Consider the following 23,509-nt stretch of genomic DNA (forward strand, 5'->3'; position numbering starts at 1 on the left):
AGCTCTTGTTAAGATAAATTACAATCATGAAGCGGCCAGTTTAGTCGGCATGTTCAGAATGGAATCTCCTTCAGAAGGCTCAATGGGGCTACCAGCTCACTCAGCTCATCAAATAGAAAAATTGTTACAAGAAAAAACATGGATGAAAAAAAAAAAAACACCTGGTCAAATATTGTGATGTTATTCTGTGTGTCTGTTGAAGTTTTTCTGCAAACTAGTGGACTTAAATTGTTTTACAAAAATAAACTCCAAAAGCCTTGAGAATAGTGCAGTCTTAAAGTAGTATTGATTTTAATCACAGTTAAAAAACACTTTCAGGGGCATAAGATGAGAAGCGAGATGAACATGTTTGTCACCCATAATAGTGGCAACAGTTTATGCTATTGATCTGAGAGAGACTCAGATAAAAAGAAATCCTCTGTGTGTGAGAGTAAAACTACCGGGGACTTGAACACTGGAGGTTATCTTTCTACTTGCTTTTACTCAAGCATACCAGCTTATGTTTGTATAACACATGTTGAGATGGCAAATTCAGCTTTATACCTTTAAAGTGTTGAAGAAATTATCAGATTGCATTTTTTGTATGGTTTTATATAGTACCTCCTATAGAAGATTGTAAGGAACAAGAGCCTATTATGGACAACAATATTTCTCTGGTGCCTTTTGAGAGACCTGCTGTCATAGAGAAGCTCACGGGGAATATGGGAAAACGTAAAAGCTCCACTCCACAAAAGTTTGTGGGTAAGCATTACAAATGCTTTTATTTCTTTAAAAAGGTGATTTTTAATGGGCAAAGACATGTTCCCATGTATTGGAAGTATCTATGATGTATTTCAGTTCATAAAATAAACGTTACTCTCTTTTCTCCATTATTCTTTTCTACTTTATGCCACTCCATGTGTATCATACTTGCACGTGTGCACGCACACACACACACACACACACACACACACAGATACACACTCAGACTTAAGTATATGGGCTGTAGAAAGAGAAATAAAGGAAAGACTGATAGTAGTAAATTGCTATCTCAAAATGAAATGATACATAAATTGACATAGCATGTAAAAATAAAATGTTCACTTAAATTAAAAATAATGTTTAAGGGAAATGATGTAGGCTGTTAGCCAGTTTTGCATTGTGTTTTAAAATTTTCTTCAGCACCAGCTCTTTAAACTGTTTCTGTACATGATATTAATGTGTTTAGTATTTGATCTAGGATAAAGAGAAGCCTCTTTTTTTTAAATTTTGCACTAGAAAAATAATGCAGCAACCTACATTCAAGATGTTTCATATTTGGATCTTTGTTTTCACCCAGCCTATGATTTTGAACTGAAAAGATTAAATATGATGTATTAGACTTCTCTTTTTCATTTCCAAGCCCATAGATATTCTTTGATATACTCAGAGTGGGCATGATTCTGCATATTGTAAGTCATAAAGTATCTCTGAGGATACAAAAAGTATCTAATTTTTAAAGACTGTGTGAATAATAGAGATTCAAAGTGAAAACTTATCATTGATTGTATATGTAATATCTATTTTTATAAACCTTATACAGGGTAGAAATTAGAAGAAATGAAAAATACGCTAATGGGTCCTCACATTCTATTGTAAAAATCATGTGGAATATCTTATGTGAGTTGAATGTTGATTGGGAGAAAATCTTGGTTATTTCAGGGAGGAAAGGGTAATAAATTCTATGACTCCAATAAGCACAGAGAAGGTTTCCTTTCACTCTAAAATTGCAGAACTAACAGATCACCAAAATATCGCTTTAAGGAAGCTGGAGAGATTAATGACAGCTTATTGAGAGAAGGCTGAGGGGAGCCCTAAGGACCACAGTTCATAGTAGGTCAGTGTGAAGCCCTTGAGAGTATATTCAGAGGCCTGCCATGGGCCCTCAGGGACTTTCCTTTCTGTCTCTTTCTCTTTATTTAAATGGAAGTTCATCTATTTTTAAAATTGACTAATTTGATGGATGTCCATTAAAAGCCTATATCTCAACTAGACACCAGTATAGTTAGGAAAATATGAAATATGTTACTAGTTTTTCTGTCTTCTGAATTTATTTAGCTTTGCTTTTTGAAACATTTTCATTTTTATGACTTAGAAATGCTATTCTCAATTTGATTTTATTACATTCCTTAGAAAGGAGGGACAGATTTTTTAATTTACATTTTGATTCTAAAGTAATGACTTCAGATTTTTATTAAGAATTTGATGGGGTTTTTTTTTCTTTATTTGGATTCTGCCTTAGTAGTCATATATAACAATTGCCTACTAACTGTTTCCATGTCTGAAATGAAGACTTCATCATCCCACACTTAATATAAATTCCTTTTTACTATGTCCCCCAGTTCAATACTGTTCTTTGACCTTGCCAAGCCCTCTCAGCCAGTGGTCCCTGAGCTTTCTGCATATATGTTAGTCTCCTCTCATCCAAATTCTATTCCATTGGCTCATCGCTTTTTCTGCTCTGTTGCCAATATTCTTGACTCTCCTGACTTGTTATTTTTCTATATTTTTCTCCTGGTAAAACCCCACTGTCTAGTGAAGCCATATCTACATAGCTACTAGTACTTTGGGGAAAATCTCACAGCCTTACAAACTGGTGTCACAATAAATATATTAATAACTGATCTCACACCCTAGCCGGTTTGGCTCTGTGGATAGAGCATTGGCCTGCAGACTAAAGGGTCCCGGGTTCAATTCTGGTCAAAGGCATGGACCTTGGTTGCAGGCCCCTATGTGGCCCGGGCCCTGGTCAGGGCTCGTGAAGGAGGCAACCAATCGATATGTTTCTCTCTCACATCAATGTTTCTCTCTGTCTTTCCCTCTCTCTTCCACTCTTCCTAAAAATCAATGAAAAAAATATTCTCAAGTGAGGATTAAAAAAAAAATAAATTGTTTTTTAATATATAGCTAAATCAACCAAATTAACCCTATATAATAGTGAGGTGACAGATTTTATAACCAGATCGGTCTAGTTTTTTTATCTTTGTGACTTGGTCACTGATGTTTAAAATATGCAAAAACAAGCATAGTCTCTGACTTATTTTCACCCGGTAGTTTTTTCTTTCTCCTATATTTGCTGAGCTCTAGACAAGTGGAAATTTTAATATTGAATGAAAATAAGATTAAACACTCACTTATACTTCTCAGGCTGGATGCATTTTCACGATGGCATTAGAACAAATACAAATGGCTTGTGCCATTTTTATTACTACTCCCCTTTGCAGGTTTAGAGTGTCTATGAATCTCAGCAGAATTAAAGAGCCTACATACTTGGTCTAAAGAATAAGATATACCATATTATGAAACATGGATTTGATTAGTTGATTTGTACTTTTATATTTTTAACCCAACCACTAATTTTATTGTGTCCTTCTTTTTTTTCCTTTTTGCTTTCCTTCCCCTCCCTTTCAGGGGAAAAGCTCATGCGATTCAGCTACCCAGACATTCACTTTGATATGAACTTAACATATGAGAAGGAGGCTGAGCTGATGCAGTCTCATATGATGGACCAAGCCATCAACAATGCAATCACCTACCTTGGAGCCGAGGCCCTTCACCCTCTGATGCAGCACCCGCCAAGCACAATCGCTGAGGTGGCCCCAGTGATGAGCTCAGCTTATTCTCAGGTCTATCATCCAAACAGGATAGAAAGACCCATTAGCAGGGAAACCTCAGATAGTCACGAGAACAACATGGATGGCCCGATCTCTCTCATCAGACCAAAGAGTCGACCCCAGGAAAGAGAGGCCTCCCCCAGCAATAGCTGCCTGGATTCTACTGACTCAGAAAGCAGCCACGATGACCACCAGTCCTACCAAGGAAACCCTGCCTTAAACCCCAAGAGGAAACAAAGCCCAGCCTACATGAAGGAGGATGTCAAGGCTTTGGATGCCACCAAGGCCCCCAAGGGCTCTCTGAAGGACATCTACAAAGTCTTCAATGGAGAAGGAGAACAGATTAGGGCCTTCAAGTGTGAGCACTGCCGCGTCCTTTTCCTAGACCATGTCATGTACACCATTCACATGGGTTGCCATGGCTACCGGGACCCACTGGAATGCAACATCTGTGGCTACAGGAGCCAGGACCGTTATGAGTTTTCATCACACATTGTTCGAGGGGAACACACATTCCACTAGGCCTTTTCATTCCAAAGGGGACCCCTATGAAGTAACAAACTGCACATGAAGAAATACTGCACTTACAGTCCCACCTTCCCTAAGATGTTGACATACCCTTTTTTTTTTTTTAATATTATTACTGTCATTAATTCTTATTTTGTGGACGCAGTGTCTTTGCTCTGCCTAATTACAATTAGGAAGAAACAGAAGGGACAGGGACAGGGGGTCTTGATTACTTGGCTTGTTTTGTGGGGATTTTAAGAGCAGTTCTTTTCTGCCATGCATAGATATAAGGCATATCGTGCTTTGAGGAAAAAAAAATCGATTGATTCCTATAGATTCACCTAAGAGATTCTGATTTGCCACTGATGTTCAGGATTGTGTTGGAAGGCAGGAAAGTTTAGTTTTCTGGGTGGGACACTCGCAGTTTAAAATGGTATAAGTAATTTAATGCTTCAAAGAAAAATTTGTTTTAAAATGTAAACTGTTTTGTTTTTCCTCTAGAGATCATGGATCAGAAACACATTGTTACTTTCGGTGATAACTCCTTGGATGGGTTGTTGTTGAGGGTTCTATGTTTACTTCCCCTATGGAATTTATAACCCAGGATGGTACACTGTACCATAGAGCAAAACTTTTAAACTACAGGTAGTCAAGGACACCTCCAATACATCCGAGGTCCTAGGATCTTATTTTTCTAAACTTAAGCACTGTTTTTCCATAGTTTTGATGACTGGCATTTTATAGACACCCTGGCAGCCTTACTTTTAACACCTTTAATGAATAGTATTTTTATCTAGTTTTCAGAATAACATATGGTCTAAGAGTGGCTACGAGGCAGTCTGTAGTTTCCAGAAGGGACCTCTACTTTTTCATAAATTTGTTTGGGGGGTTTTCTTTTAACGTTGTAATGTGATGGCCGCATAGTATACATATTTGTTTCTGAAAGTGTGCTTACCAGTATCACTTTATCAGCATTTAATCAGTGTTAACCAGTCAGCAGAAAAATATAATTAGGCTAACAGTAGGGGGAAAAAACCCACTCAGAAATCCCTTTTCTGGTATATTTCTCTTTTCACTTGTGTTTTTCAAGCTGTGACCACCCAGTGTTCTGTCCATAGTCCATTCATCTTTTACTCTTCCAGCGGCAAATCTTACATACCTTACTATAGGCTATGTCTTTCAAACTCTCCGTGGAGCAATTCCCGATTCGATCTGAATGTGTAACTTGAACCCCAAAGGTTATGGAACTAGGGCTATTTATTCTAGTATTTCTTCAATAATAACATCTACCACTTTTGGTGCAAGGAAAGGGAACTTCTGTGTCACGTATAATTGGACGATATAGATCAAACAAGCAAACAGAAAGCTTATTTTTACAAACAAAAAGCTTTCATCTCAGAGTATAGAATGTGACTGCACCTCCAAGGGAAAGTGACTGTGTCCAGCACTTTTTCGGTCTCAAAAACTTTCAACTCTGTGTTCAGTCCTTGTCAGAAATGCATCTCAACTCCTTAGTACAGAATTTCTCTTCGTTCAGTCAGTGCATGTTACCATAGTCCACGTGCAGACGTCAGTTTCACGTGTGTGGGTGCTCTCTGTGTTCTTTGCAGTCCTCCAGCATTTGAGGGAAGCCACCTGGAGAGGTTGATTCAGGTCACGTGGGGGACACACACTTGGAGGCAGGACTCGCTGCTTGGGTTCAGAGAGGGCAAGCCTGCCGGTGACTGGATTATCCGAGAGCCATTTATGAATACTGACATTCTGTTAGCAGTCACTGATAGCTGCTTAAAAAAAAAAATCATTAAATAGGATGCAGAAACGATGTTTCTTAATACAGAATGATGTGAGAATTAGCACGACTAGAGAACGATGGACAGATAAGCACCTCTGGTCTCGACACAACTCTTTGCTCATTTGCTGGTTTACCATCTGCTTATTTAAGCAACTTCTGAGCACTGTCAGCCAGAGCCAAGCAAGATGGTTCCCACTCAGCCCTCCTTTACTCGCCCCTGCTGTAATTATTCTTGGAGAAATGTCCAAACTGTTTCCTTAAATCTAAGAGAAGCACAAAAACAGAGATGTGAAATGTTTTAAATAGAATGTCAACTGTCATTTTTTTTTTCTCTTGCATGCTTTGGTACATGGGTGCATTAATATACAGCTCAAAGCTTGTCTTTGAGACCCTCCCCCCTCCACCCTAACCAATCATGAGTAATTGAAATTTTATTTTTGCCTTTCGGTGGTAGGTAAATCATTTAAATTAGTGATTAGGTATTTCACCGCAATTTAAAGAAGCATTTGGATGGCAGTCAGTATGTTCATAACTTCGGCTGTGTGTGAATTTCCGCTGGCATTGTCTCAATTTTCTTCCTGCTTCCGATTTAAAAAAAAATAATAATAATGTGTGAACAATTATGTACCTGTCCTGGGATGAAACTGAATTTAGGAGGATCTAACGAGTTGTATAGTGCCCCATGAAGACAAGACTCATGCACTCTCCTTTTCTGATTTTATCTTTTTAGGGATCTATTTTATCAAAGGGACTTGGTAATTATGCAAGTACATTTGCTACAAGTGTGTGCTTGTACTTTCTTAGCCTCATGATCTGAGGAACAGAAAGAGGTAAAGATGGCTCAGGGTGTGGCCGGGACAAATGAGGACAAGGTCGATTCCAGTGTGTAGGTTAGGAAGAATTCCTGTGGGCACAGTGCTTTCTGGGAAACCTGGATTGCTCTATTTGCATGCCTCTTCTTCACTAAAGGAAATAAGCAAGGTGGTAGCACCTAAAAATAAGTATGGGGGTCAGACACCAAATAAATCATGTTTTATGGAACAGTTTTATGCCCAGTTTATTCAGTTGAGATTTTTACAATACAGAGTATTTAAGGGACGTGAAAATGGGTTAGTTTCTGTGTTTTCCATGTTGGCAAAAATTCAGAAATTCATCATATTGCATTGCCCTAATTTTGCCCAGAATTTTCTCTCCAGCTCTCGCTGGAGAAATCTGCAGCCTCTCTCTATTGGTGGCCAATCACTTAAAAAGCCATTCTAACCTGACTTTTTACAACAGTGGAAGTGACCAATCAGCAGATCGGAAACAATTTCGAGTTGCTGAAACATTCTGTTGAGAATATTCTGGGGTACAAAATGGGAGAATAAGAGACCAGGATTTAGATTTGGCTACGAAGTGGAGAGTATCTCCTACATACCTACAAGCAATGACGTATCACACATACAGTCTTTTAAAGAAAATTTATGAAAAGAAGCAATTAGAGTGGTCGGCTGTGTTGTAAGAGCATATAGAGAGATAACTACTGCCAATGCCTGAGCTTTCTTCTTACCAGATCGTATTAAGAAATATCAAAGAAGTCACTAGTGTGTCTCTAGGACTATTTGGCAACTATTGAAAGTTGGGTCTTTACTATCTACTTCAGAAGAAATCAAAACAGTTAAAAAAAAATAGAGATTTTAAGCCGATTTTATATCATCTCCAAAGAGAAGGAAACAAATTACTTTTGGATAGGAAGATAGAGAAAAAAGAAATTCTCAACTGCTATGTGTTGACAGATGAACAAAGACAAGAATGTTTTAGTGATCTTGGTATTGGTTTGTGTCTGTGTTGTACACCTCACACAACCACCCTGAAGTCTTTCTGATATTTTATGTAAATATTTCACAAGATTTATACCACTGAAGGCATTTCAATGAAAATTGGTTTATTTATTTTTCACTGTTAATTCATTTTATCTCCAAAATAATTCCTTAAAGTAGAAAAGGAAAAGGCTGCAAAAATACAAACAAAAAACCTGTATGGCCTTAGTTTCAAGACAGAACTTAGATTATAAGGTACTGGCTGTGTTATTTTTCAACTTTAAAGTGTTCATTTTACAAAAAGGGAGGTTGCGTTTGTGATCATCTTTACCTACATTTTATGTACTATTGCAGCAAATACTATTTTATGAAGACTATTCTAAAACAGGAATTCCCCAAATGCACAGGAAAAAAAGAGTGGTGGAGAAGTTGTAGTTTGTATATAGGAAAGGTATCAGAAATGTTTTTAAACCTCCAGTTTCTGCAAAATAATTAAAATATACAGTAACTGGTCTCTTAAGATCCTGAATTTAATGTATTAAATACTTAGAAAAAAATTTATATTGGTGCCTTTTTAAAATGCATTGAGAGAGTGTTGATTAGCTGTTGTACCTCTACAACACTTTTACTGTGTACTTTTAAAAATCACTTAAAATTGAGCACTATATAATTTATCTTCACGTTTTTAAGGCAACACTGTTAAAAGAATTTTCAATACAGAGACTTTCAGCTCATCTGTGCAAAGTCAAAGAAAATTTTGAAACCAGATTTTGTCCTTTTAGTTAAATAGTATTTCTGAATGCCATTACAAGGTTATGCTGGTGAAATATCAGGTAGATGGAAATTTTAGCTGTGAATTGCATTATGGTATGGGTTTTGTTTTGTTTTAAGGAAAAATAAGTTCTGATATCATGCAAGGCATTATTAGTGGGATTTTTGCTCAATAAAACAGAGTATTGTTTGGAATTTCATCTAAGGACTAGCATTGTGCTAGTCTCAGAACCTCAGTCTTCTAATCTGTTAATGTTTAATGAAATATTATAAAGAAGCAGGTAATTAATTCTCCTTGAACAAAACAAAACTGAACAGTCAGATCACACTGTTATTCTCCAAAGCATAATCTCAAGTGGTTTCCTGCCATGGTTGTGTATTACTTGCAAGGAATGCAAGGATATGACAGCTTTTTAAAAATAAAAATAATAATAGTAATAATAAGCTGCTTGTTATACAAAGCAAATGTCATATGACCAAGAAGCTGTGATACGCTAGTGTTTCTTTATTCATAGTGTATTGCTAGGCCAAATAATGACACCTTAACTATTTTTACATTTTTTGCAGAAACCTAAATTTTTGAAATTTCCATAAGGTTTTCATGTAACATTCTATTTCTGGCTTTTTAGTTTTCTCTTGCTGTATTGTAAGTTTATGGATATTTTTCACAGGCGCTCTTAGAAATAAGTTCTTAATTCTGTTTATGGGGTTTTTCTCCCGTAACGTTGCATTTGTATATTTTCTGTATAAATTTGTTGTGAAATAACCTTTATCCCATACAGAGAATAGTGTGTGAATGACTAGTTTTCTACGATGTCCTTTTTATTGTGAATAAAATATAAAATATAGAGGCCCTCTGCTAAACCACGTGAAGTATGGCATATAACTTCGTATAGGTACAGACAAGCCAGTTTGCAGTTAATTGGGCCTTTACATTACCTCAAGTGATACCCAGTAAGAAAAACTTCTCCCTTGGGTGGAGGTCACTGAATCCCCTTCTATGCACTTACCAGAATTCTACTTAATTTAATTTACTGGAAATGAATTTAGAACATTGAATACACTGTAATAAGGGAAGGACTCTGGGTTTTGTTTTTGTTGTTTTATCCTTTTGTGTTTTGTTTGTTTTTTAAGTAGTTCCATTTCTGAAACTGTGATTTTTAAAAAATGACTGTCAAGCACCCTCAGATTTTGAACATAAATCATGTCCCCTTCCTGTGTAACAAATTCTCCTTGTTGTCTCTTCTTAAATTTTGTCTGTTCTCCTCCACCCCTTTCTCCTCTCTGTCCATATCGCTCCCATCATTGTCTTTGGATGTCTCTGCCTCTCTTTTCCCCCTACTAGTTTGAAGATTAGCTCAACTCCTATTTTTAATTCATGGGTCTCTTAAGTCTTAATTTTTTTGTGCGTGATTTCTGTTGGCTGTATAATCTGCTGACATATTTTTATACTCAAGTGTAGTTTTATATTTTAAAAAAAAAGTAGTTGGGATAAAAATAGTAAGGTATATAACCTTTGTGTTACTTTCCCTTTCAAATATTGGGTACCTAAAATATGACTTCAGAGATTATGTAATCATCATATGGTATGTTTGCCTTCCTTTTTTTGTTGAATTTTGTATTCTGATTTGGTTTTCCTTCGAAAGTGTATATTATGAGAGGTGAAACAATTTTTGCAAATATTTAGGAAGATGTTAAACATTTAAAGCAAAAGTCTTAACTCTGTCCCAGTTGGGAGAAAATGCTTTAACAGTACTCTAATATTATTCCAGGTTCAGAGGGGACACTCCAGCCTCCACAGTTGCTCTTACTACTCAGACCTTTTAGACCATGTGTTATTTGCAATTCTAGGATGATTGCTTCTGCTTTTAGTTTAAAGGATATTTTTCTTTTCTTTCTGTACAAGTGCAATACTTTCCTTAAAGTCTTAAAAACTATGGTTATTTTTTGTTTGTTTGTTTTCTGACCTATTCTTTCTTTAGTTAATGAAAAAAAGAAACCCTTGAAAACCATGGTATGTTAGTGAAAGGACACAAAAAAACAAAGAGAAAAACACTCCTCAGTCAAAAAAAAATCAGAGAATGTACAAACCATTGATCTAATCTCATGGCACGTAATTCAGGCTAAATTCCCATTGAAATTAGTACTCTTTTGCCTGAGAAGTGTGTCCTCAAGTTGACTGAACTTTCTTCTTAGGCCCTTGTTCGATGTTTTAAATTAAGAAACTAATATTTTTATTTCAATTTTCTCCTTTTGAAAATGAACTTTAAAATGAAAGCAAAGCACTTAGCTCCATTTTAAACACTTGCCTATCACTTATTGGATAAAATTTTTAAGAAATATTTGGAGCACTCCTGTTTTCATACAAATTTAAGTAAGAAGTATTTTTCGTATCATACATATTTATATGCCATTTGTTGGTTTTCTTTTTTTATACCTGTGTCCCTGTAGTGAAACTGCTGTAATGTAAATACATATTTTGTTAAAAGATGACATTTCTTTGGCATTTCTCTTAAAGGCAGTTACTGCATTTGTACAGTATATGTCTTGGCCATTTTAGATTTTTTTCTTTAACAATACCAAAGGTAATTAGACTACTTTAAAAACTAATTGCTTGACAGTTTCTAGGATATTTTGAGTTGTAGAAGCAAAAAAATACAAATAAAAATAGGTCAAACCAGTAAACCTCATTTTTTTTCAAACTAATAATTTGGGAAAATAAAGCTATTGTTTAAAAAAGAAATATATATATAAATATATATGTAAAATTGAAATTCCAGACCTTGTATGTCAGGTTTGCTCAGTGTAATGTAGTTTTTTTAAGGCTCAATTACCATACCTCAGAAAATGAGGTTTACTATGGAAATACTGAAACAGGCTTTGCAGCTGTGTGACAAGGCACTCTGCTACACACCAATTTGGAGACCTCCGACGTCACTGCAGATTAAATTATGGGACTTGTATTTTCTTTGTTTTTAATGCACACACATACATGTTCTGTGCATGTATGTGGATACCGTGTATATGTGTATGAGTGTTGTATATGCATGTGTGAGTGTGTGTCTGTATGTGTGTACCACTAAAAAGCTGCAGAAACTTTGTAATACTTTGTGAAAAGGATTATATTATAAAGGTTTGTACTGTCTGAGTGCACAGCTACTGGAATAAATTTAGGGAATCTCAGGAACAAGCATATAATTTGTCCAAGATTTATTTCTTCTCAGAAGTGTAAGTGCAGTTTTTAATTCTGTATATTATTTAATATTTTACCAATAAAATAAACTTCTGACATAAAAGTTTGCTATAAAAACTTTCTGGTGAAAATTCTATTCACAAACATCTTGCACATGCAGAAGATTAAAATGTTGACTGGCATCTGGCTTATTGGCGTGATCATGGCCATTGTGTGTGTGTATCACGTTGCCTGACTCAGAGATCTGGATATGTGTGGCCTCAGTAGCCCCCGTCATTACTGTGTAGCCCACCACAGCAGAGGACCGAGCGGTTCTGCCCATATTGGTGCTCAGTTGTTTGTTCCATGATTTGTTAAGGATGACATCTCTCACCTCTTCAGAAAGTTTATATCTTATTTTATCCTTAAACAAACCTAAGAGGTCATCCCTTACTTAGAGAAGAAAAAAGGTGAGACCTGGGGAAGATAGTTGTGACTTGCTCCAAAGTACACAGTGAAGTACACAAGCAGTCCAAGTAATGCTCACCATCCACATTAGAAACCAGCATTGCTTAGTTTCAGACCAAGATTCAAGTGGAAGTCACAGAGATTGTTGAATCACACTGGCAAAAATGTGGTTGTCTGTTCTGCTTCATGTTATACTACAATTAGGCGAGTCATGATATTCTCTTCAGATTTTACAAAGGAAGTTTGTTTTAACATGAGAAGTTTGTAAAAGGGCACTTAGGATTAGCAAACTCATTTCCTTTAGCTTTAGCTGTTTGCTTATCCCAGGCCAATTTTAAGTCCACCATCACATTTGAGAGAGCTGTTAGAATTTTTCTTCATCAATAAGTATTCACAGAATTTCATGGATCTTTATCACATTTTCCAATAATTTTACTTCCACAAGCCACACAGAATAAAAATATTACAAATTCAAATGAAATTTTACTTCACTGACCATCTTTAATTCAAAATATTAACATGTGGGGGGAAAGTGCAAACAAAGGAACTAACAAGACCAAAAAAACAAAAACAAAAAAAAAGATGGGCTTAATAAATTACTCTCTAGCATTAAGTTTATGAGGGATCTTTTCAAGATCAACAAGAAATATCAAATTTTCTTGGTTTATAATATTGACAAGAGCAAAATAAAAAAAGGTTTTTAAAAAAACACACTTGCCATATGTTCTCAACTTTTCTATTGCAATAGGGTCAGAGAATGGGATAAATGAAATCTTGATATGATTTTAGACTTTTTATTAATGTGCTCAAGTCAAAGGGTTGTCTTTGGTGTGTGAGTCACCTGGTGAAGGCAATTCATTTAATATTTTAGCAACTCTACCTCTTACTATTGGGGTTTCTAAGATGGACCCATTAAACTTCCAACAAAACCTCATGTTTTGTTAGTAGCCCTACTAATAGTTCCCAGTGTGATTTTTTAACTTCTCACTAAAGTACAAATTAGGATACAACTGATGAAGCTTAATTTTGCTGCTTTTCTCCAATTGGACACAAAAACTGAGGGGGGCGGGGAACGTTCTTCCATAAACAAGCCTAACAGGGAGATAGGAGGAATTAACAAAGAAGATAGTGTGGCCATAATCCACACAAAAAATGGGCAAAAGTATGGGGACATCTTAGAAAGTAAAAATATGCCCAGTCTGAGAAAAGGAACCATTAGCTTTTTTCTTTTTGTCCTTACTATTGCTCTATCATCCTAGAATATTCTTGGATCAGACCAGCTACCTCTAACTTAAAATTTTGTCAGGCACAGGACAGATCCCTCAAAACAGTAAAAACAGCCCTGCTCAGTGGTTGAACATCGACCTATGAGCCAGGAGGTCATGGTTAGATTCCCAGTCAGAGCACATGCCCGGGTTGCCGGCTCCATCCCCATTGTGGGGGGCATGCAGGAAGCAGCCGATTAGTTCTCTCTCATCATCAGTGTTTCTATCTCTTGCTCCCTCTCCCTTCCTCTCTGAAATCAATAAAAATATTTTAAAAACAAACAGTAAAAACAGATCCTGCCCATATTGGTGTTCAGTTGTTTGTTCTAAAATCCCTTAAAAGAGCTGTAGGACCCTGATCATCTGACCAAATGAAACATATGCAAAGAAACAAGATTTTTAAGTGCTTCAGGAAGAACCGAGGGTTAAAAAGGACGTAAGGTAAGGGTGTGTGTGTTGGGTTCTCCTGGGTCCTAGATAAGCTTATAACTGAAGAGTCATTCAGTGTTATCATTTTACCTTAACTAATGGAGACTGGGACCAGAATCAGCTGTGTGCACTGGGAGTGCTTCGTGAAATACTTTGATGGGGGAGTAGGAGAATTTAACGAAGAGGGAATGGGAATAACGTTCTTCGTATGTCAGTGCCCTGGGTTGGTAGATTTAAAAACTTAAAAGGCTATGGCCAAGACAGCTATTGTAAATGTGGAGAAGTCTCCAACTCTAACAATCCCCCATTCAAAAATAGGGCAGAGGGCCTAGGGTGGTTGGCTACTCGAGCAGTAAAAGTGGGCCCATGTCTTGGAAGTGAAATACCCCAGTCTCCGAGTGAGTGGCCTTCTTTTCTTCCCTATTATTCCTCCTTTTTTTTTTTTTTCCTCATATCATGTAACTACATTTCTTTCCCTCTCCTTTCTCACCCCCTCCTCATCTGTGTCCACATCAACCCTTTTACTCCTCCCCCCCCTCCGCGCCTTTTCTACATACCTCTTGTACCACTTGCTATCTGTTCTTCTTCACCCTGTCACAATTCTGATGGACTAATTTGAAATACAGTCTCTTTCAATACAAGTAATTTAATGCAACCAAAACATAAATGTGAGTTTTAACTCTGCCCTTTTTCACAGGTACTTGACAAGTCAGCACAATTGTTACCAGCTTTATCTACTTCACTCTCAAAATTCTCATGGGATGTGTAGCATATCTGATACTTTATTTTATTGATAAGGGAACAGGTTCAGGCTGGTTGTGATTTTGTTCATGAACACCGCAAGTAAGTGAAAAGGCTAGAACTAGAATCTAATTCCAAATATACTTAGTCCAGTGTTTTATTTTCTAAAGACGTTTATTCAGCATTTGATTGACATACCACATTAATACAGGGGAATAGCAAATCTATTGTCTGAATGTTTGTATCCCCCACACCCAAATTCATGTGTTGAAATTTGAATGCCAGTTTGATGACCTTAGGTGGCGGGGCCTTTGGGGTGCTTAGGTTGTGGAGCCCTCATAAATGGGATTAATGCCTTTATAAAACAGACCCCACAGAGCTCCCTGGTTCCCTCCACCTTTGACAGGGAGAAGACACCAGCCATGAACCAGAAAGAGGGCCTTCACCAGAACGTGACCCTGATGGCCTCTTGATCTTGGACTTCCAGCCTCCAGAACTGTGAGAAATAAAGTTCTGTTGTTTATACGCTGCCTAGCCTGTGGTATTTTGTTATAGTAGCCTGGACACACTAAGACAGCAAAGATTATAAAGTAGTGGATAACAAAAAATCGTGTTTCAGAGACATAACTTGCAAGTAATGTTTTGCTTATTCTAATTTTTAAGCAGCATGATCCCAAAGCAACAAACTAATTTATGTAATCAGGAAGAATGAGGAATATAGCATTAAGTAGCAAGGCAAAAATCACCTGGAATTAAAGTTTTTCTACAGAAATTTTAAGAAATAGGTAAGTTATTCTAACTAGATCTTCTATGGACTCCTTTTTATACTTGTTTTAAATAAGTGTGGACTTCAGATTATTCAAAATATTTCCTTCAGAATTGATGGAATGCTTTACCCATTTCTAAAACACTTTATCTGTATTCTCACACTCATTTCTTTTCTTACTGCAGAATGTAATTTTCAGGGTTTATACTTTGTTTTCTGATTCCTTTCTATTTAAAAACCTTGAGCTGACTCATCATGAGTAATATGAAGTTATCAGTACTGGAAGCTCTAGACATGATAGCCAAATGTTCACAATGATAAGTTGTTGTCATTTTATTATATCTTCCCAATTCAGTGAGCTGCCTGGACAGTACGCTTATTCTTCTTAGGTGCTTAAACCAGAACTAGCTTACCTTTTTACTGTTATTTCTGTATCATAAGGGCATTTCCAACTCTATCCATTGTGAAGGGATATCTACACTAATAAACGAGAAAGATGCAAATTGACCGTACCTTCGCGATGCCCACCAGCCAATCAGGAGTGAGTATGCAAATTGACCCAACAAAGATGGAGGGTTACTTTGCATATGCAGGTGCCAAGCACCACCCCAGCCACTCAGGGCCTCTGGGCAGCATGGGAAGGTGGGGCCAGAGCGGAAAGAGGCAGCTCTGGGGCCAGAGCAGAAAGGCGGTGCCAGCAGCCAGGGAAAGGAAGGCACATTCTTGCACGAATCTTTGTGCATCGGGCTTCTAGTGTTTATAATAAAATCTGACTTCATGTTGTCTACCCTTAGGACTGAGACATGTACAACTATTTGGAATTTCTTGGCTTTGACCTAACAAGTTCCCCCAGTCTTCAAGGGATGGTTGCTGTAGTTACGCCCGCCATCATATTCTTACTTCAACAATGTAAGTAACCTGATATTTTCGCCTTCACACAGTCTATTCTTTGTATCCCTGCCCCACCTTCCTTCACTGTTTTATTTATTTATTTATTTATTTATTTATTTATTTGCATCAGATTGTAACACGCATAGATATTACTATGCTTTGATAACACTCAAGGGAAAAAAGAAAAACTGGGACAGCAAATGACTCATGTTTTTCCAAACTCTTAGCCAAATCACTTTGTAGTCATCCTAACAAATGGCAGTTTGGCTATATTGGAATGCTGATGCATTTTCCAGGCTACCAGAGTCTTCTGCTTTCTTCTTCAATGTTTTGACAAGTCTGATTATTGCTAAGACCTGTGGTCACTTGGTCACACAATGAGCATGGAACAGCTCTGCTTCAGGGCGGGGGGGAAGGGACGACAGCACTTTACTCGACAAGAAGAATTCTAGTAGCTTTCCTGGGTCTCTGAGATATGAAGTGGGTCATGGCCTAATTCTTTTGAAACAAAGATAACTGTATGGTATAATGTCTCTTAATAGAAACTCTAAAATGGACACACGATATTATCTATTTAAATGATAGTATGCTTAAAAACATGTTCTGCCTTAATTATAAAAATGTGTTTGGCTTTTTAAAAAATATTAAACATCATCTTGAGAGACTAGCCATCATGCTCAATATGATATCTCTTAGCTTTAATAAAATGCTCATTTATGATAATGTATTTTGAATTCTTCCTAGAGCATTTTCAACTGGTGAGCCACAAGAATTTTTAAACATGCAATACCTGACTATTTAGTCAGGAGCACTGACCTCTATTTCCTTAGATTGTCAAATAAAAAGTGACAACAACCTGCACAAGAATAGTCATCTGGTGTGAATGAGTCAAAATTATACCTAACTTTTTTATTACTTTGGCAAAAAATATATTTTTGGTGTGCAGCAGCATTTTTGTAATTAGTTTATGAGTGCCATGAGATGAAAAAGGTTCAAAATCACTGTCTTAGAGTAATTTATGGTAGCTCACAATTTCTAACGTACAGAAAATTTACCATTAAAGAACCTGATATGGTGTGGTGACTTTGGGGCTATGTGAAAATTTACTAACATATCGTTCCTTCAATGTAAACTATCTTAATGATATGGTTTCTTTTTTTATGATGAAGTATGTTTTTAAAAAAATCTTTATTGTTAATAGTATTACAGATGTCCCCTTTTTTCTCCCATTGACCCCTTCTAACACATCCCCTACCCCCACACCAGGCCTTCACCTCCCTATTGTCTGTGTCCATGGATTATGCATATCTGCATACAAGTTCTTTGGTTGCAATATGCTTGGGATTAGTTATGTTATACTCTTGTATCAGACTCAGAAAACATGGCGCAATTAGACCAGTTCAAAAATATAGCCAGCAAAAGTGACCAAGATAAGGACGGGTATGTGTTTTCCTTTCTGTGATATATGGCTCATTAATATCAGTAGGCCTTGCCAGCCATGTTTCCAATGTGTGTATAACCCAACTACAATTATGAGTCACCACATAGAATTTTATATGTAAGTAGCTCTGGGCGATCTTAGTGCCCCATGGAAACCCAGCGCACTGAAGCCATCATATGTCAGCAATGGCGATCAGCCAGCCTGCTGTTGGGCAGTGAGTGTGACCTACACCAGCCCAAGGTTAAAATGCAACTAATAAAATGTATTTACTTACTACATTTTAAATCTGTAGTCTCTGGTTCCTGTTTATCTGCTGTTTGTTCTTTAGTTCCCTGGATGCTGAGTTATACTAGTAAATATCCCTTGTATTTTTCAGAGGCAAAAACTTTTTCTACTTTTCTTATTTTTAAGTTAGACTTATTTTCACTTTTTGAGACCATGTAAATTATACATGCAATAGTCTGGGAAGAGAAGAGAGCTTTAGCTTCTGAATTTGTTTTGCTCTGTGAGATCTGAATTCACCCCATTTGTCCAGCTATTATGGCAGAACTCCATAATACAACTAATTTGGAGAAACAAGGACAGCTACATCACTGGCTGTCTGAATGACAGTATGAGTGAATGACTTATCCCACCCCATTTATCACAATGCACAAAGCAGGCCTGATTTATATGCAGTAACACCTAATTTATGACACAGCAAGTAAAATAAGCCGACATATGAGTCTGAGCCTGAAAAATACCCTTGATCATTTTATTGAATAATATTAGAGTTTTAGAAGATATAGTTATGAAAGAACATACCCAATTTAAAACCTAAATTTAAGCCTGATTCTGTCAAGCTAAGTGGAGTAAATTGCTATTATTTGAAGGTTGAACATGTTTATTTGTGTTTTTTATTAAGGGTCCTGGATAAATTTCTTAGTAAATAATACTAGAAGAATAAAAAACAAGTATAATACTAGAAGAATAATTAAACAAGTATAATACTAGAAGCATAAAAAACAAAAATAATACTAGAAGAATAAAAAACAAGTATGAAACAACATATTCACATAGGATTCTGGCCCAGTGAACATTAATTTATTCTGGGATTCTTGGCAATGCCACTTTGTACCCTTGGAGAAGTTTAAGCAAATGTCTACGGAATTAGCCTATGGAATGAGACTTTAAGAGGATAGAATGTACAGATTATTTAGTTTCCAAAATTAAAAATTGGTCCACTTTCTATACTATCTCTTTCTGCATGATTGGTTGCTGTGCCAGTGTTCACTGGTAAAATAATCTATAACTTAAGGGACTACGAGGCCTAGTACATGCAGCCACTTCGCTAAGTACTATGGAGTTAATTTGGATGGATGCAGACTGGAGGTAGCAGCTGCTTCAGTAAATACAGGAAAAAGATAAGGGTGAGTCATGCTACAGTAGTGGGTCTGGAAATGGAGAGAATTGGTTAGATTCCAAAGGTATTAAAAAGGTAGAATATGCTGGACTGTCGATTGATTGTAGATAGGTAGAAAGGAAGAGGAATATATAAGGGTAATATCCTAGTTTCTGAATTGGAAAAGTAGATGTATGATGCTGCCATTTACTGACCTCAGGGGGCAAAATAGATTTGAAGGGTACAGAGATGAGGAATATATTGAACATGTTGACTGAAATACGAGTATGGCATTCAAGTGGAGATGTCTGATAGGAAATTGGAGATACTGGGTTAATATCAGGAGAGGGATATAAACTTAAATTTCATTTAAAATATACACTGAGTGGCCAGATTATTATGATCTCTGAACGCATAATAATCTGGCCACTCAGTGCACTTATGTAGAAGGGAAAGCTTGCAAATCTTGATATGTCAAGGGACCAGGAGGTAGTGGCCCCCAGCCTCTGGCTAGTAAGTCCTCTGCTTCTTTCTAACTACCCACAATGCAGTTCTTATACATGGAAAAGCCTTATTTTAAAATCCCAAGAAGGTTTAGGGACCAAGAATGACCTCATAGTAAAGGTGGTATTTGCAAGAGTTTTTGGAAATTTTGTTGGGAAGTTTTCAAAAGGCAACTATAAAGTTAGGTTGAAATTGTGTGACAGGGATTTCAAGGGAAATGAACTTCAATTTTCAGTTCCTCTGAATTTGAATGTGTCTAAGAAAGAGAAACAGAGAGCACTGCTTGGCCACAGAGTGAGGCCCGCTCCCGGCGCTGAGCTGGGGGATGGTGGTTTAGTCTGCCTCTTCTCTCATGGACATTTGAAGAGCTTCTTGAATCTCTTTGTGATCTATAAGACCGGCTGATATTTAAAATTATTCTTTAAAAATTTGTGGCATGCAAAATGTAAAAGTAGGTGTCTGTTTACACTCATTTGAATGTGCCGTGCAGTATCGTCTTATTTTGAGCTAGAAGATATTGGAGAGCACCTCTATGTACAGAAACCGAGGCCTGCATTGCAAACTTCTTGTGAATTTATTTATCTGAGCCTTTTTTCTTCACAACTGGTTAGTCACATGACTGGACTGGGGCTTCATCAGAGTCAGATAAAGCACAAGGTCACACCAAGAGGCAGGATGTACAGTCATAGGACAGCCCGATACCTCCACACAGCTTTTAGACAATCTCTTTTACTTACAGAGGCTTCCCTGGGACCACATTTTAACCACAAGTTATTACTAGTCTTCTGGTAACCTGCATGCCTTGTCATAAAATAAACTAAGTTTTCCCATTTATTATTATGCAGATTTCAGTTAGCCACAATTTATTGTGTATATAAATATATGCTGACCAAGTAAATCTTAAATGTTATTTTCATAGGCTATATAAGGAGGGCATTTGATAAATATGATATCAGAAGAATTTCAAATTATAGTTTATTGATCTATCATTTAAAATCTATAATTCTAAGATATGGTCTTCTATATATCTTATAAAATAAGGTTTCAAAAATATTTTAAAGGTGTATATATATTGTAAATAATAATAAAAGCTCATTGTGAGTGCCATTTCACCTGAGATAGAAAGGTTAGGACAGACTTTTAAGTAAAATTAAACCCATTTATGAGTTTGTGATTATCATTATAGCAATAGAAATGTCATATATGCCACAAATGCAAGCTACAAATGTAATTCATTAATAGCCACATTAAACAAGTGAAATTAATTTGAATGTATTTTATTTCATCTGGTATATCTAAACTATTATCATTTCAACATGTAAGAATATAATATTTTATGAAACATTTCACCTTCTTCATTTTTCAGAAAGTCTTTGAAATCCAGTTTGTATTTTATGTTTATAGTGCACCTCAGTTTGTATACTAGTTACATTTCAAGGACTCACTAGCAGATTTATGATCCATCCCAGTAATTGAAGTCAACTATGTAATAATGACCACTGCTTCCCTTTCTGCCCTCATCATATCACAGTCACTGAGGTGATTTCCATGTTTTCCTTATTTCATCCTCAAACAGTCACATGATGCAGTTGCCATTGTCAACCCCATTTACTAAAACGGGTAACAAGAGACTTGGAAGGACACAGTCGCTTGCTTAAATCTACAAAGTTAACAAGTGACAGACCAGTATTCAAACATGAAGATTTTTAAAAGTATATATATATATATATATATATAGCCAGTGTCCATGACGACTGTGACAACCAAACGACCGGTCACCATGAGGTGCATTGAGCACCTCTTGGTCCCTTCCCTACCCCTCACGCCCACCCCCCACCCCCGGCCCACAAGCAGGGCAAGGCGGGACTGGGGACTGGCGAGCGGGCTGGACAGCTGACCTCCTGGTCCCTGGCCCCGGCCCGCAGGCTCTGATGGATCAGATGGGAGGCTCAGGCCTGCGGGAAAGCAGGCGCCGGAGACTTCACCTCCATGGGCGTGCACCGGGCCAGCAGCTGCTGGAATGAATGCACTGCCCGCTCAGGGCCGCTCACGCCGGGGTGGGTAGGTCAAGGGTGTGCCCTGCAGATTCTGTCAGCGCCTCAAGCCCCAGCAGCAGCGGCAGGGTGGGCGCCGAGCTGGTGATCCCAACAGCCTGACAGCCAGCCAGGTCCTCCCGCCATCCACCCCGATCCCCCTTTTCCCCCTTCACCATCTCTGATCCCAAGGGCCTGACAGCCCTGCAGTGGAGGCGGCCTAGGGACTGGCAAATGGGCAGAAGATGGCCCTGATCGCAGGGGGCTAGGCCATAGGGATCCTCCCCACACGATTTCGTGCTCTGGGCCTCTAGTATCGAAATAATAGTTATAGTTGGTGTTTTTAGATGATTTTGTATCTTCATTTGTAAGTGAAGACAGCCAGTTTTGTTTTAGGAGGAGAAAATCTGTGGTAAAATGATTTAAGTGAATTGGAAGTTGGTAAAGTGAGAGACCACTGACCTGTCTTGCTTGTGGGTTAAGGGAATTTGTGACTAGTGAAGAGCAATAAAGAGATGATGCTACGGAGATGATACTGAATACAGTGACCACAGGGACACGTATCTTTGCCAGACAAAACTAAAAATGAGTATAGGCAGGAAGGATAGTAGTATATCCTGGGTGTGTGTTCATCAGATGGAACAGAATTAATTTGTGGTGAAACCTAAAAAGTTGAACCTCTACATTATTAAGCACGCACAAAGAAAATCAGTTATAGAAATGTTTAAAAAAAAAAATCGGGAAATTGATTTTTAAGTCTGAATTTTCTAAAATATGAAATTACTAGTTTGGGATCAAAGACATTTGCATGAGATATGGTGTTTGTAGAACTACTGTGTGTATTAAGTAAGTCTAATTTGGGCAAAATCAAAGGTGATCGGAAGGGTCAGTGGTATGGAGTTGGATGTCAAGGAAAATCATTCATAACAAGATGTTCTGTTCTTCTCTTGACTCTATGGAAATTCTCCACTGCTCACTACAATATTTCAATGGCTCTTTCTTCACTCTGCCCACCCTCACAACCTACCTAGTTTTTATTTGTGTCAGGTCCTTCAGTATCACTGGCCGTTCCGCCTGCAGATTAAATCCCTTTTTGCAAACACCGTGCTCAATTTCCCCTACCATTTGGGATCCCACTTGGAACCAATCTACTAGAGGAAGCCTTCCCAAGTCACACGTGGGAAATACTCTACCCTCCACTGAGCGGAACAACGGCATGGCAATGTATACAAATGCTCTCATTCTCCGGGTTAAGTATTGCCATAGGGCCAATCTATACACTTGGGTCTGGTATGCTTTCTATAATCTCTGTCCCACCTCAACCTCCTCATTCCTCTAATTCAAACCACAGACTCTTCCTTATTGCTCAGGTTAGTATCCTTTTTCCTAAGCATTCTTCATCGGCCCTTCCTCCTTGCTGTTTACCTGGGTCTGTAAAACATCAAGCAGAGAAAATATTAATATTCACAAATGGCTGGCAAGTAAGAATTGATTGGAGCCAGGAAATGCATTAGTTCCATTACTAAAAGAGGTTTTATCTTACTAGGTGATGGAGGGAGACATAATATAGTTGAAAGACAGCAGGAGCTTTGGGGTCCACAGACCAAGGAGACCCCACGACTTATTTGCTGTGTAACATTACTTAAGATACTTAAACTCGCTGGCCTCAGTTTCCTCATCGACAGTTGTGGTAAGAATACCTACATGGAAGAGCTATTTTATTTATTCATTTATTTATTAATTCATTTCCTTGGACAAATAGCAAGTGCCATTCATACATTAAACACAAACTATACAAATAAAAATGATTTCCTGCCTTCATTCATTCATATGCAATGGATTAAAGAGAAACAGAAAGGAATGTGAGTAGGAGCACTTTAAAGTGGTATGCTGGGAGCAGGTGTAGAGTACAGTGGG

The 23,509-nt window shown here is 37.4% G+C and overlaps 1 protein-coding gene across 1 annotated transcript in view; it reads left to right on the top strand.

Moving 5' to 3' along the window:
- Positions 1-4,454, top strand: part of IKZF2 (IKAROS family zinc finger 2) — a 137,502-nt gene extending 133,048 nt beyond the window's left edge. The window contains exons 7-8 of the mRNA XM_028151084.2: positions 598-741; positions 3,430-4,454. Of these exons, the coding sequence (XP_028006885.1) occupies positions 598-741; positions 3,430-4,154 (869 nt within the window). The 3' untranslated portion in view covers positions 4,155-4,454. The remainder of the gene's footprint in view (positions 1-597; positions 742-3,429) is intronic.
- The last annotated feature ends 19,055 nt before the right edge of the window (positions 4,455-23,509 follow it).

Source organism: Eptesicus fuscus, chromosome 11 (genome assembly GCF_027574615.1).
Source record: "Eptesicus fuscus isolate TK198812 chromosome 11, DD_ASM_mEF_20220401, whole genome shotgun sequence".
Taxonomy (NCBI): domain Eukaryota; kingdom Metazoa; phylum Chordata; class Mammalia; order Chiroptera; family Vespertilionidae; genus Eptesicus; species Eptesicus fuscus.